A 14,114-nucleotide genomic window follows, 5' to 3' on the forward strand; every position below is an offset into this window, starting at 1 on the left:
ATGGGGATCTACAGCTTGAAAGTAGCCACTGGCAATGCTCTGACTGCTGGCACCTGTAATAGTATCCTTATTGTCCTTGTGGGGGTGAATGGAGAAAGTGACAAACATAAACTACCCCACCACTGGAGCCACTTTTTACCTGGATCTGTGGGTATCTCTATTACTTTTGAAAATGTTTGAAATTAGTTGTTTCTATTAAGCTAATGGAAAAGGACTTGTTCAAAGTACATTGTGGCAGAAGTTGAAATGATATGCAACTACAATAACTGTTACTCCTTTTCTTCCAAGTAAACCAATATGTAGAGTAAAGTGTTTAAATGTTGCAGATAAGAAAGAAGTAGGTAAAGTAAATCATATAGAATAAAAATCAGAATGTAATGAAGACTAATCCTAACCTTATGATGGGGCCATGGAAAGATTCCTATCAAATAGTAAACAAGCTTGCACTCACCTCTGTAGCTGCAGGCTTTGTAGTTTTATTCAATAAGCCTTATCCAAGTGGTTTTCTCTTTAGCTCAGTTCCCCTCCTAAAGTTGACACAGAAATACCTGAGGCACAGAATCTAAGTGACCCCCAGTCTTCACCAGCGCAACCTGCAAGTCTTCCCATCACCCTGAGTGATGGGACGGTGACCCTAATGGCCACTGACCACTTTTCTGCAAGGGGAACACCAGGTCTCGGCCCCCAGGCTCTCTACACCAGAGGGTGACACGGATCAGAAGACTTACACTTGGGAAAGGTAATGAGGCTGGAAAACAACAATTCAAAGTAGCTGAACTGGCTGAGGTCAGGGCAGGCAAGGCAAGGTCAGGTAACAAGCCGAGGTCAAACACAGAGAATCCAAACAAACAACTAGCTGGCAGAGAGGCAAGAAATGCACTGAGGATCCAGCAACCGGAGTCTGGAACTGGGGAGTACAGACTCCGGTTTGACTGCAGTATATGCTCAAGAATCTCCTTCAGCTGCGCACAGCCTCATTTTCTGTGCAGGGAATGGCGAGCATTGTGTAAAATTCACGAATACAGGGATGCAGGTGATGCTGCAGCACGCTGGACAGATGATCTGCGAGCGGAGTGGTAACAAAAGTTCTGGGCTAACATGAAATATTAGAAGACTGGTGAGTCACTGCTTGGAAACATAAGCGGTAGAAGCAACTCTTACAACTTTAGTATTTTTTAAGTTAAAAATTGAAGATGAATTGCTCCACAATGGATGGGGCTACAAAGATTTAGGAGTGGTTTGTCTTTAAACTAATACAACTCATACATTGCAGAATGCCATGCCCAAGTTTTCTGTGTTGTGTTTCTTCCTCTGATGTTGAATGTTCATCTTTTGTGGGCAAAAACAGTATGCTGTGTTCACCTTAGTGCATACAGTTCTCAATAATTTTATTTCTGTCTGTAAAATATTTAGTATTTGTACTCTATAAGTACTCTGAACCATCTGTACTGACCTGGATTCTCTCTTGGCTATTCAAGGTGGCAGAGTTTGATATTAATGTGAATAAAGATCTTGGAGAGATCTTGCTTATTCGCGTTTCAATGGAGCGCTACTTATGTTTCCCGTTGGATGAATGGCTCTGTCAATATGTCCACGTGACCAGCCCCAGTGGTCAGATCTACCAATTCCCATTCTATCAATGGATATCAAAATTTATGGCTGTGGAAATCCCTGAAGGCAAGGGTAAGATGTGGCTTTCAATGTACTATTTATGTTTTTTACTAGTATGCTCATATATATGAATACCACTGTGCAGCACTAAATAACAATGCTAACAATCCCTTTAACCCCCCCTCTAACCCTCATAAACAATCGACTAATTTAAAAAATCCAACATGTACAACAAAGTTTTAAGGTTTTCAAAGAAAGACAGAACAGAATGTGACAATGTGAGATTTGTCGCCTAAATATAAATCCTTTTTCCAAACAGTGGTCAAACAGTGGCCTTATGGGTTTGAAAGAGTCTTTTGTTAAATAGTGTGACATGTTTCCTTTACACATATACATATATATACACTGCTAGGTACATTTAAAGCAGTTTGGGGCCATCCCTATTTAATGTACAGCGTATGATAGCGCCATATAAATCCTGTTTATTATTATTATTATTATTATTATTAATAATAATAATAATAATAATAATAATAATAATATTAGGGATCAAACCTTTTATCATGTGCAGCCATAAGTTGTGGATAACTCTGACATAGGAGAGGCCTGTAGTCTGTAGATTGTGTAGTGCAAAATTTAATGAATGCTGGTTGGTAAGCATAACACATGGCTTTTATAGGACTGAAGCAGGGCAGAAATTCCTTTAAAGCTGATTGGAAGTATATATTGCACTTTTCTTTTGGGACATGTTTCCACAGGTCCTGATAATATTTCCAGCAGTTTTGGTGACAATTACATTCAGGGACTTTCCAATAATTTACAAAATTAAGTTATATTTTTGTATCGTTTTTGCAAAAAAAAATTTTAGTTAGTTGGTAGCAAAATTCCCCATAATCCTATATGTATAGTAAAAAAATTAAGTTTGGTGTTTGCATATTCCTTGGGATCAAAGTAGGGGTAGCTGGATGTATGAGTTGTCAGGGGATACATCTAGTACTTGTTATTCTGGGGGGATTTTCAATTTGAGTGCATTTGTCATAGCAGTTATCTGAATGTACAATATGTTCTGTTTCAGGTGTTATAATAACTGGGAAAACTCATTCTGCCCTCAAACACCAAAGACAAATAGAGCTGGAGAAGAACAGAGAAACTTACAAGTGTGTGATGAGTATAGACGTGTTTTATTTTTGTAACATTTCTACATATTGAATTTTTTGACTTTACTATATTTATGATTGCAGAGTTATATGCCTGCTGACCTTAGTAATATACGAATGCAGATTAGCTATTAGTAGGGTATCAGTTTACCAAAATGCCATTGGTTTTACTTTTCTTCTTATTTCTCTCAGAAAAATGTATTTTTATGAAAAACACTGAAAAATTGAACTGAACTTTGAACTGATGGTGTGGGCACTTATTTACAGAAAATACCAGTGGCTCTAATTTTTACTTGCCAGCTTATTCATTGCAGCAATTTTCACAAATGATAATAATCACCATGATAGGATGTGAAGAGAATCTGGTCAGTTACAGATGCAACATGAAACTTCACAATGTCATGAATTTTGACATTAGAGGGATCTCCCCATTCCTCATGCGTGTCGATTTTTTTTTTTTTTTTTTTTACATATTTCCACAGGTCATCTTGACCTCTATCCTCTTCATCCTCCCAGCAATTTTGGTGACAATATTGAGCAAAAGATTGAGAAATTAAGTTGGCAGTTGGCTTTAGAATTGGATCAGCAACCACAGACTTATGCATTTTGGTGGCATTTTAATTTTATGGCTCATACCTACTTTTAATCTCCTGACTTCTGATTAAGCCACATGTATTATATATAACTGTCCTGTACTTAGATCATTTTTGTTTTACATTTTTAATAACTTGCTACACATTTTGAGGTGCTATGATGTTTAGCATGGAGACAAATAATAATTCTGTTTTTGTAGCCTCCAAAGTAATGTTAAATATAGCCTAATAGAATGTTACATTTGAGACTTGAAATAACCTTTCCCTTTTTTGTAGGTGGAAGGTTTATGCAGAAGGTGTCCCTAATTGCGTTGATGTAGCCAATGATGAAATTGGAAACCTGCCCCCTAATGACCAGTTTTCAATGCTGAAAGGGAGCAAATTTATTTACACCATCGGGTCCAGGCATGTATTAAGCATTTGCTGTATACAAATGTCCAGGGAATACATTTGAATCTGTCAAGTTGACCTAATCACTTAAACAAAAATAATAAGTCCAGCATACCAAAAACCAGTGGTAAATTGATTGTAAAATAGCAGATATTTGCCAAGATGTTGAGCAGAGGCCATTGACTAATATATTAAGTGAAGCTATTGCTGTACTATTGTTTGAAGCTGGTTGATAGTAAATTGATTAAAAACAACTTGATAGCCTTAGTTGAGATGCTGTTTACATTAGATGCTTAATTGCAACAAATTCCCAATCTGTGTAAGCAGATATCTTCTGTGAAACACGTTAAATAAGAATTGAGATCAATTAATGATTTTAATATTCATGTATTTTAATATTTCTAAATACATTTTGCAATATTATTTTAGAAATTTCCTATTTCATGCATTATTGCCTTTATATTCCTGTTTTGTTTTTTGGTTTCACATAGTTGTCCTAATCAAATTGGTTGTGCTCTTCACTGCCTTCTTGGGTCTTAAGGATAAATAAATACCACCCCGAAGAGTTTTCTTGCTAAAACTGAAAAAATAAAAAAATGTGTGTGTCTACTGATTGGTTGGGTAACTTGAGTGTAAATGCATTATGGCTTTTTTCCTAAGAGCTTGGAAATTTAAACAAATGCAGACTAATGGTACAGTTAATGCAACCGCCAGTGTCCTTTTCATTCCACTTTCCACTATTTCTCTTGACTTTCCTTCACATCGATTTGCATTATATAAGTTTTTGCATGATTAGGTGATTAGCAATACTTTAGTAATATATATGATCATGCATTGACAGCAGATACAATAAATTTCCATTGTTTCAGTGGCTTTGAATTTGCACTGAAAGGATTCACATCCAACTTGAATTCATGGCATACGCTTGAAGACATTAAATTGGCATCCTCCCTGGGAAAAACACACAATTCAGGTGAGAAAAATTAATTCTTGGTTTTAAATATTATAAATGAAATGAACTTGTGTACCATGTTTATTGGCCTTTATATTAAGAACAACCCAAACCATTAGTGCAAGAAATCTTTTTTCACCAAATTGTCCACCAAAAAAACACTATTTACTGTCCTTGTGGTGACATTATTCCAGGAGTTAAAATCTCTTTGACAGATTCAGATAAAATGAAGTCTGGTAAATAATAGAACATTCAAGAGGTGTCACAATTCAATGCAATATTTTGAGTTCAACATTAAATACCTAGTAGAAAAATCAATAACTGATCTTACAACATTTGGCTCACCTTGTATAAATATGTTTTTTGGCCATTTAGTCCTGCTGTTAGTGTTTAAGAGGTGTTAAAATGTATGTTCAAAATATATATTTGTAAAATATACATTTATTTTTTGATAAGAGTGGAAAAGAAGTTATGTTCAAATAAGTCTATAGATGTACCTGTTGTATCTGAATTTGTGCTATAATATTGAATAATCTAGCAAATGTATTAAATTTGTCTATTTTCAGATATAGTGAGTGAGATATGGAAGGAGGATTCTTTTTTTGGCAGCCAATATTTGAATGGAATCAACCCCACCCAGATCAGGAAATGTTTCAAGATCCCAGAGAACTTTCCAGTTCATGAACACATGGTGGCTCCATCTCTGGGGACTTCAACGAACCTAAACAACGAACTTCAGGTTATTTCTTGCTAGTTAATGTTAACCCTAACAAATGTATTATTCTAACTTGATGGTTTGGTCTTGTAGTTGGGAGGGGGAAGTTATTTTCATTTGTGTCTGACTTTAGCTTGAGCTTTAGGGCTACTTTTGCAGCTAAAACAAAATTTCTCATAACTGCATTTCTGCAGGATGGAAACATTTATCTGGCAGACTATGAAATTCTCGATAAAATGACTTCAACTAACATCATAAATGGAAAGCCTCAATACATCACTGCTCCTTTATGTCTACTGTGGAAAAATCCTCAGGATCAGCTTGTACCAATTGCTATCCAGGTATTTTTAAAATTTTCAACAATTTCCAAAATCAGAATAATGCTTGGCTTTAGCTTTAAAGCAGCCATATTGCAGAATTGTTGCATTAATTGAAGACTTGTTACAGTCACAAATAAACTTGGTACATTGATGAATTGATATGATCAATAATGTATTGCAGTTATCTCAGACTCCTGGAGTTGATGCTCCAGTCTTCCTGCCCACCGACTCTGAAAATGATTGGTTACTGGCCAAGATCTGGGTGCGTAATGCTGACTATCAGGTACATGAAGTTGATGCTCACTTTCTCCGCACCCATCTTTTAGCTGAGGTCTTCACCATTGCAACCTTCAGGCAACTTCCAATGGGGCACCCAGTGTATAAGGTTAGTAAAAACTCTCAAATGGATTGTTTCTGGTAACTGTAAGTTTTGACGTACATTATTAGCTCTGCAGTGAAATTACCACTGTTTTTATTGTACTTTCATTTAGTTGTTTACTATAGTCAGGTTCAACAGCCAAGCAACAAATTACTTTTTTATGTGTAACATTTAAAGGCATACGTAATGCTGAGCTTAGACATTGTAAATTTATTTGTCCCTATAGTCTTCAGACATAGAGTTTGGATCCTCTGAATGGATAAATGCTAAAAATAATAAATGTCGAACTTCAGCCAATAAAATTCTGATTTTTTTACAAGGACTTCCTATGAAATTATTGACGTGCGAATACTATTCCATGAAAAAATAAAATAAGCTACTTTTGATTCAAATTATTTTTTTTTCTTTCAAGCTGATTATCCCACATTTTCGCTACACATTGGGAATAAATATCCTTGCTAGGAAGCATCTTATTGGACCTGAAGGCTACTTTGATCAGGTAAGAGCTAAGATTTGTATTGCCTGATTAGCCACTGATATAGTAAAACATCACATTGGGGCTGATTTTCTAAGGGAATTTAGTCTGTTAACTTACCAAGGTAAATTATCATCTTACAAGGGATAACTCGCGTGGCTTGGTGAATGTAGTGAAAATTCATTTTGTGGAATACCCAGACACATATAAAGAAATCTAAAACCAAGATTTTTCTTTGCACACAATGGTATGTTGAATGGTTAAAGTCAGCGGAGCTTTATCTCATTTCATAATTAGTAATATAACCTTTGCAAGGGGAGAATTCAGTGTGCTATGTCAACAGCCAACATTCCTTTAGTAAATCAACCCTACTGTGTTGTGATAAAAAAAAGAACATTAATACATTTGATTTCTGATTTTCTGGGCAAAATAAAAAGTATCCAGTACATCTGTGCAATACATGCACATTTCTCCTCATATATACACATAGATCACTGAAGCTTGGCGTTTCTCCTCAGACTCTGCCTCTGCTGCTGCTCTCTCCTATGGAGGCCTGCACTTTACACATACCCCTAGACCTGACAACAGAGTAAGGGGTGGTGTGGGTGTCATTCTCCCACCTAACTGTACATACAGAGTCCTCCCTATCCTGCATTCTTATAATTGACTCCCTCCTAAACCCCACACCTGCTCCCCCACAACTACCTTCTCTGCCCAAGACTTTGCCACGTACTTTAAAGATAAAATAGACAAAATCAGACATGATGTCTCTCCTCACCGGGCCACTCCAACCATACCCACCCCTTCCACCTGTAAATAATTACTGGCCTCCCTCAGCCCTGTTACTGTGGATGAAGTCTCCTCTCTTCTTTCATCGTCTCCATCAACTACCAGTCCACTTGGTTCAATTGGCTCAACGCTAATCTTCTCCGTGCCCATTCCTCCACCCTGGCCCCTGCCCTAACTGAACTATTCAAACCCTCCCTTTTAACTGGTATCTACCCCTGCGCTTTCAAACATGCCATTATTCTCCCTATCCTGAAGAAACCCTGGTTAGACCTCTCCATACCTTTTAACTACTGTGCAATATCCCTTCTCCCATATGTTTCCAAACTTCTTGAGCGCCTTAGAATACCTGAGATGGGCAAAAGAGGCCCGACGCGTTTTGCCTACTTGCTTCCTCTGGAGATATATAAAAACTCACATTGGCTGTGTTATATTAAACATGACAGTATCATATTAGTCATTTATAATATAACCCATGTAGAACCAATGGAGATTTAAAAAATATAAAAAACTATCCCCATCACATTATATTATGATCGTGTGCTTAATACACTTAGTTTCATATAATTGCTGATCAATTAGGTTGTCAAATTGATTTATATTGTTATATATTTGGATATCGTACTGTATACCAAAAAATAATAATAAAATTCAATAATTAGATTATATTGTGTTTTATATGTATGTAAATTCCATAGTTTTTTAAAAAGAAAAGACTTACTTGTTGGTTGAGAAATCAAACATGTAATGAAGAAGAAAACACTGATACTTAAGTGTAGCGTTGAGTGCTGACTGCGTAGAAGAATAAATCTGACTTGTATAAATGATTGGGTTAAATGGTAGCACTCAAACTTAAAAATTCAATAATGAATAATGATAATTAACCTACCTAATTTATTGCTCAATGTAGTAATCCTTAGTTATTGAAGCATTCGCAATGTCTATCTTAATGTTTTTATGTGTTAGATTCCAAATATAAGGATCTTGAAAACATATTCGCATAATTATGACATTAACCTACATCTCAGACAGTTCCTATAGGTTTAACATAGTTATATGTTGACTTACTTATATTGGAGGCTATTAGCATTCAGGTTCTGAGAGTTGTGAAATTTATTGTGATGGTTGGACAGTAAATGATATATCTAGGGGAGAGAAGATAGTAATCAAAGTGTAATTGATTTTCTTAAAGTGTACTAAATTTCTGAACTTCAACTGTACTGAATTTCAATTATATGAAACGAAATGTATTAAAAGCACACAATCATAATATAATGTGATGGTTTTTTATATTTTTTTGAATATCCATTTTTTCTACATAGGTTATATTATTATGTCATCAGCATACAGTACCATATGCTGTATGCTGATGACACTTAAATCTATCTGTCCACCCCTGACTTGCCCCCCTCAGTCCTGGATAAACTCTCATGCTGCCTGTCAGCCATCTCATCATGGATGTCTGACCGATTTTTGAAACTCAACCTGGATAAAACAGGACTCATCATCATCTCCCCCTTCTAATTCCAAATCTCCTCCTGACATATTTCTAACTGTTAACAACACTGTTATTTGTCCCTCCCCCAGGAACGTTGTCTTGGCGTCACCTTTAATTCTGCCCTCTCATTTACTCCCCATATTCGAAACATTTCCAGGTCCCGTCACTTTTATCTGTGCAACATCCCCAAAATCTGCCCCTACCTCTCCCCGAGACCTCCAGACTCCTTGTACATGCTCTTATCATCTCTCGTCTGGACTACTGTAACATCCTCCTCTCTGGTATTCCACTAACCCGACTCTCTACAATCTATTATGAATGCTGCAGCTAGTCTCATCCATCCATTCCACCACTCTTCTTCTGCTGCATCTCTTTGTAGTTCTCTTCATTATCTTTAATTTCACCTTAGAATCAAATCCAAGCTCCTGTGCTTTGCCTTCAAATTCCTTCACAGTTCTTGTCCCACTTTCCTTTCTGGTCTGGTAGAAAAATACTCCCCCAGCTGCTCTCTTCACTCCTCCAATGACCTACTAATGACTTCTTCACTCATAACCTCATCACACGCAGGGCTCCAAGACTTTTCTAGAACTGCCCCAACTCTCTGGAATGGTCTTCCTTGTCCTATTTCAGCTTGCTCCTACTTTCTGTTTTTTTTAAAAGTGCACTCAAAACCCAAATATTTCAAACTTGCCTACCCGTCTTCTTCTGTCTTTTGAAACCATCACTACTTCGCACCACTACATATCTCCCCTTCTTATTGTAAGCTCTTTGGGGCAGGGTCCTCTCCTCCCGTGTCACTGTCTGTATTCGATTCGTCTGTCATTTGCAACCCCTATTATATGTTGGCACTATATATATCCTGTTTAATAATAGTAATAATATTAGTAGATCCCTAAAACACAAACAGATGAGAAATTTAGTAAACTCCTAAACTTCTGTTCTGAGCAGACACTTCAGCTGCACTGAAATTTGAAGATTTCCTCCAAGCTTTATATCTGTAACTAAGGCAAAAGGCAGAGTGCACAATTAGTTAGGAGATCACTAGTTTTTTGATAGGATTAACATGAATTTTCATTTTTTTACAGTATTGTTTAGGGGTAAATGTGGAAATATGCATGTATGAGATCTTCATATATACAAGATTTGATACTTGAACCTAAAGGCCAAAACTACTGGCCTGTAAGTTATCTGCATTTTGGCACTGCCTTGGACATATGTGGGCAAACCTCCGCTCATTAACCCCATTCACCAACCCACAGCTGTCTCAGTATAGACAAAAAAAAGCAAAGTAAAAATTGTATGTGTTTTGTTTACCCTTCTGCTCTATGAAAACATTAGATGACCTGCACCTTCTCTATCCCATATCCAGGCTGTGGTGGTTGATAATCGGGGAATCAAAATACTACTGAAGAAAGCCATGGAAAGGGTGACCTATAGTAGCCTTTGTTTACCTGATAACATTAAAAGCAGAAACATGGAGTCCATCCCCAATTATCTGTACAGGGATGATGGCATGAAGATCTGGTCTGCTGTGGAGAGGTAGAGATCCTCTATATTTGTAGCAAAATAATAATAAAATAAATATTGCTAAAGGGAACATCATTCAATCTTGATTTGTTTTTTCATTTTAGCTTTGTTTGTAACATTGTGAACCACTATTACACTAGGGATGAGATGGTCGGTGAAGACCCCGAACTTCAGGCATGGGTTGCTGAAATCTATAGAGAAGGATTCCTGCAAAATAAGTCTTCAGGTATGTCTATAAAAAGCTTTAAGGCTGCATACACACATGCAATAATTATTGTTGGAAACAAACAACTAATGGCCGATTGTCCGATAATCGTTAACGAAAAAAGAGCACAATGACAGGCCAAGGACACAGATGAACGAGTATTGTCTGGATCTGACTGGGTGACGTTCGCTCGCAATCTATTGTGTGTACAGTCGTTCAGTGATCGTGGATGGTTCTGCGGTACAATTTTTCCTTGACATGTCACTCCCTGCATCATTCTAGCGTGTGAACAATATTGGTGGATTATATTTGAATGATGGTATAGTTACAGCATGTACAGAATTGTGCACAATACAATCGTTCAACATATTCGTGAATAATCGTCGATCTGCCGTTAGTCGTAGAATAGGTAAAATGTAATGCATTGTGTTTTGTTCCTTATTTCTAGTAGTGGGCCTGTAACTTTTTTGCCAATTTTTTTTGATTTTTAATCAGCATACACTGCTTAAGGCTGCTAAAAAATCAACTTTTTTACGTATTGCCTGCTGGTAATTTTTGCAAATAATGATAATAGTAACAATGCTAATACTTCACTTAACAACTTTACAAATGTATTTATCTGTTAAAAAAAATTCAAATTCATGGTCCACAGGATTTAAAATTATGAATTTAGTGGTCCCTGAGGTCTAAAAGGATGGCGACTGCTGCTTTAAACTGACCTCAGCTAAGGCTTATAATACAAGAGAAAAGTTCTTTTAATTTAACTCCCATTTTTAACAATGTTTTTTGAGGGTTATGTTGCTGTTGTGTCCAATCTAAGGTATTTAAAAAGTCAACATACTGACCAAAGCATGTTTTGCCAGCCTACATTGTTACTGTTTGTAGTCCTACAAATGACCCCTACTGGTTACAAAAAACCATGAGCAGGATTAAGGACCCCACAAGATGCAAATTAAAATATGGTAATAAATTATAGGTTGAAGAAATTGTAAAACATTATTTTTTTGTAACAGGAGTCCCATCTTGCTTGGAGTCCAAGGCCTCGCTGATCAAGTATCTGACTATGCTGATCTTCACATGTTCTGCTCAGCATTCAGCTGTCAATAATGGTCAGGTGAGTGTCATGATACCAATACTTGTTGGGCATGTTAATTTCCCTTTCATGAAAAGAACTTCAGACACCTAGCCAGATAAAAGTGTTGCGACAGATTACTTGCAACAATTTTCTAGCCATAAGAATGTTCTTTGGTTTATACATATCTGCATAACAGTACCATTGTGCTTCTGTTATGCTTAAATTCATATCTGCCTATAAATATTATCCTTCTCCTTTCTAGTTGCAGCACTGACTAAAGAATAGGTGAAACAGCCATCAGTTAGTCATATAGACTCTAAACAAAAACGAAATATATTGCAGCTTTCAAGTTCTTAGACGTGGTTGTTTTATTAACTTTCTTTGTAAGTCTTTATGTTTTCACTTAGTGATAGCTTGTGCTCTCTGGATTTAGAAAAGGTTTATTAATCATTTTAGCTATCACACCAACACAATTTCTACATTTGTACTATGGCCCTGATTTATCAATGAATTTATCTAGTGAACTCGCCTGCCGGTTTCCTCCAAAAGATGAGCAAACATCTCAAATATGCCAATTAAGGCGATTAATTTTCAGCTGCGCGTATCAGGAGCAGATGTTAAACTCAATGGTGAGGCGATAGCAATTGATTAGCGCACACCTGCGCCCTGTTATGTGCGCATCTTCAGTCCTTTTTACAGGTCAGTTTGAATCTTTAATGCTTGATGTTTTTTTGCTACTTTTTTATGGTACATTCCACTCATTCACAAACCTGCTTCTTTTATAGTTACATTTGTTGCACTTGTTGTTTTGATAATTTTTCTTTTGGTTGCAACACTGCAAACTAATTTCTATCGAGCTGGATATATACTATGTATACTATGGCACTTTCAAATATGTCATCACACAATAGTATGTGTAAAAAAATATGTGAACAAACCTTTGTGACCTGATTAAAATTACATTCTAGTTTGACTTTAAAGAAATCAAATATTTTAGTAAAGGATTATAGGCAAACATATTTTAATACATGTAATAAGGAACATTTAGTGATTTCACTTGTAAGAAATACATATGCATTTTCATTAGTACATTTTTACCTGGACTGGTTTGTGGGGGTGGGGGGCAGTGGTGGTTAATTAAGTAAGTTGGCTTGGATGGTATGCATTGATGTGATTTTTTGTAATCCTCATGATTGTCAGTTTCATCTGTTGCTGCAATGTTTATGTGCCTGGTTTGTAATGCCAGTTTCTGTTGTTTAGCAATTCTTCAGCAATGTTTTGTCATTTTTTTCCACAAGAATTGAGTACAAATGTCTGCATGGTTTCCACTCCAAAGTGCTACTTGTCCCCCCTCGTTGCCTTAGTCCCATTGACACATATTGGTATTTGAATGTATTATGTACATAGTCATTTTCTGAATAAATTGTCATGGTTTTTATTTCTTTTTTTTAATAGTCTGACATTTGCACTCATGTTGATTTGCTGCCACACAACCCCTCTGTTCATTGGTTCATTAGGTTGCCAAGCACAACATCAAACCACATTGATTGCCAAGCTCACAAGCAGGGTCTTGCAGTCCTAGAAATGAACAGATGTTTTGTTGATGCTTAACTAAATACTGAATCCTATGCATTATTTATGTGTTTACACAAAAACAAATAGTACTAGTATATGAAAGTTCCAGGGCCAAATCCACTTTGAGCCAAAGATTTTCTTGCTTTTCCATCCCTTCAGGATGTTTCTGCAGGTTTGAAAGGCATGTTAGACGTTGGGCCCACTACATATATTGGCTTACTCCCCTCAGCTTGGTAGTGGAAGAACATAAAGGTGGATTCTTTCTGTTAACCAGAAGCAATATCATCCATGAATGTTGCTTGTAGCCAAGCTCATGACATCAGAAATCATAGGAAGAAATGGGCAATCTTTTCAGTGTGAAGCAATATGGTCCAAAAAGCCCTCTTTGCCTATTTCTTCTTATAATTTCTCTTTTCTATGTATATGTACACACATCTAAATGCATACACACGTTTGGCTTTATGTGCACTCATGTCTATACATACATGAGTGCATATGAAGCAAAACAAGCAATATAAACAAAAAAAATACAAACTTACCTGAATGAGGACTGTGCAATGGAGCAGTGCATTTTTCAACTGATAAAACAGTTCAGGCGCACAATTATGAGCTACGTGCTCCTGAAGTTTGGCGCAGAACTATGCGCATCAAACAACTGAGTTTTAACAAGACAGTTGTGCTGTTTTTAGCCTTTCAAACATTTCAGAGAAAGGATCAGCTGAAAAACAATCACAATTGACTTTTTAAACTGTGTGTCCTGGGAGATTGGAAAGGAGATCACATAATAACAAACCCCCAAAAAACCAACAACCACATTTTACAAACAACTTTATTTAAAAGAAACATTTGCTAAAAG

At 36.5% G+C, this 14,114-nt stretch overlaps 1 protein-coding gene across 1 annotated transcript in view; it reads left to right on the forward strand.

The window, feature by feature from the left end:
- LOC140331064 (hydroperoxide isomerase ALOXE3-like) overlaps positions 1-14,114 on the forward strand; it is a 15,985-nt gene continuing 1,871 nt past the window's right edge. Inside the window, exons 1-13 of the mRNA XM_072412185.1 lie at positions 1-84; positions 515-628; positions 1,479-1,683; positions 2,687-2,768; positions 3,638-3,738; positions 4,596-4,724; positions 5,270-5,442; positions 5,613-5,759; positions 5,920-6,123; positions 6,530-6,616; positions 10,246-10,415; positions 10,508-10,629; positions 11,622-11,722. Coding sequence (XP_072268286.1) covers positions 1-84; positions 515-628; positions 1,479-1,683; positions 2,687-2,768; positions 3,638-3,738; positions 4,596-4,724; positions 5,270-5,442; positions 5,613-5,759; positions 5,920-6,123; positions 6,530-6,616; positions 10,246-10,415; positions 10,508-10,629; positions 11,622-11,722 — 1,719 coding nt within the window. The remainder of the gene's footprint in view (positions 85-514; positions 629-1,478; positions 1,684-2,686; positions 2,769-3,637; positions 3,739-4,595; positions 4,725-5,269; positions 5,443-5,612; positions 5,760-5,919; positions 6,124-6,529; positions 6,617-10,245; positions 10,416-10,507; positions 10,630-11,621; positions 11,723-14,114) is intronic.

This window comes from Pyxicephalus adspersus, chromosome 1 (genome assembly GCF_032062135.1).
Source record: "Pyxicephalus adspersus chromosome 1, UCB_Pads_2.0, whole genome shotgun sequence".
Classification (NCBI taxonomy): Eukaryota; Metazoa; Chordata; class Amphibia; order Anura; family Pyxicephalidae; genus Pyxicephalus; species Pyxicephalus adspersus.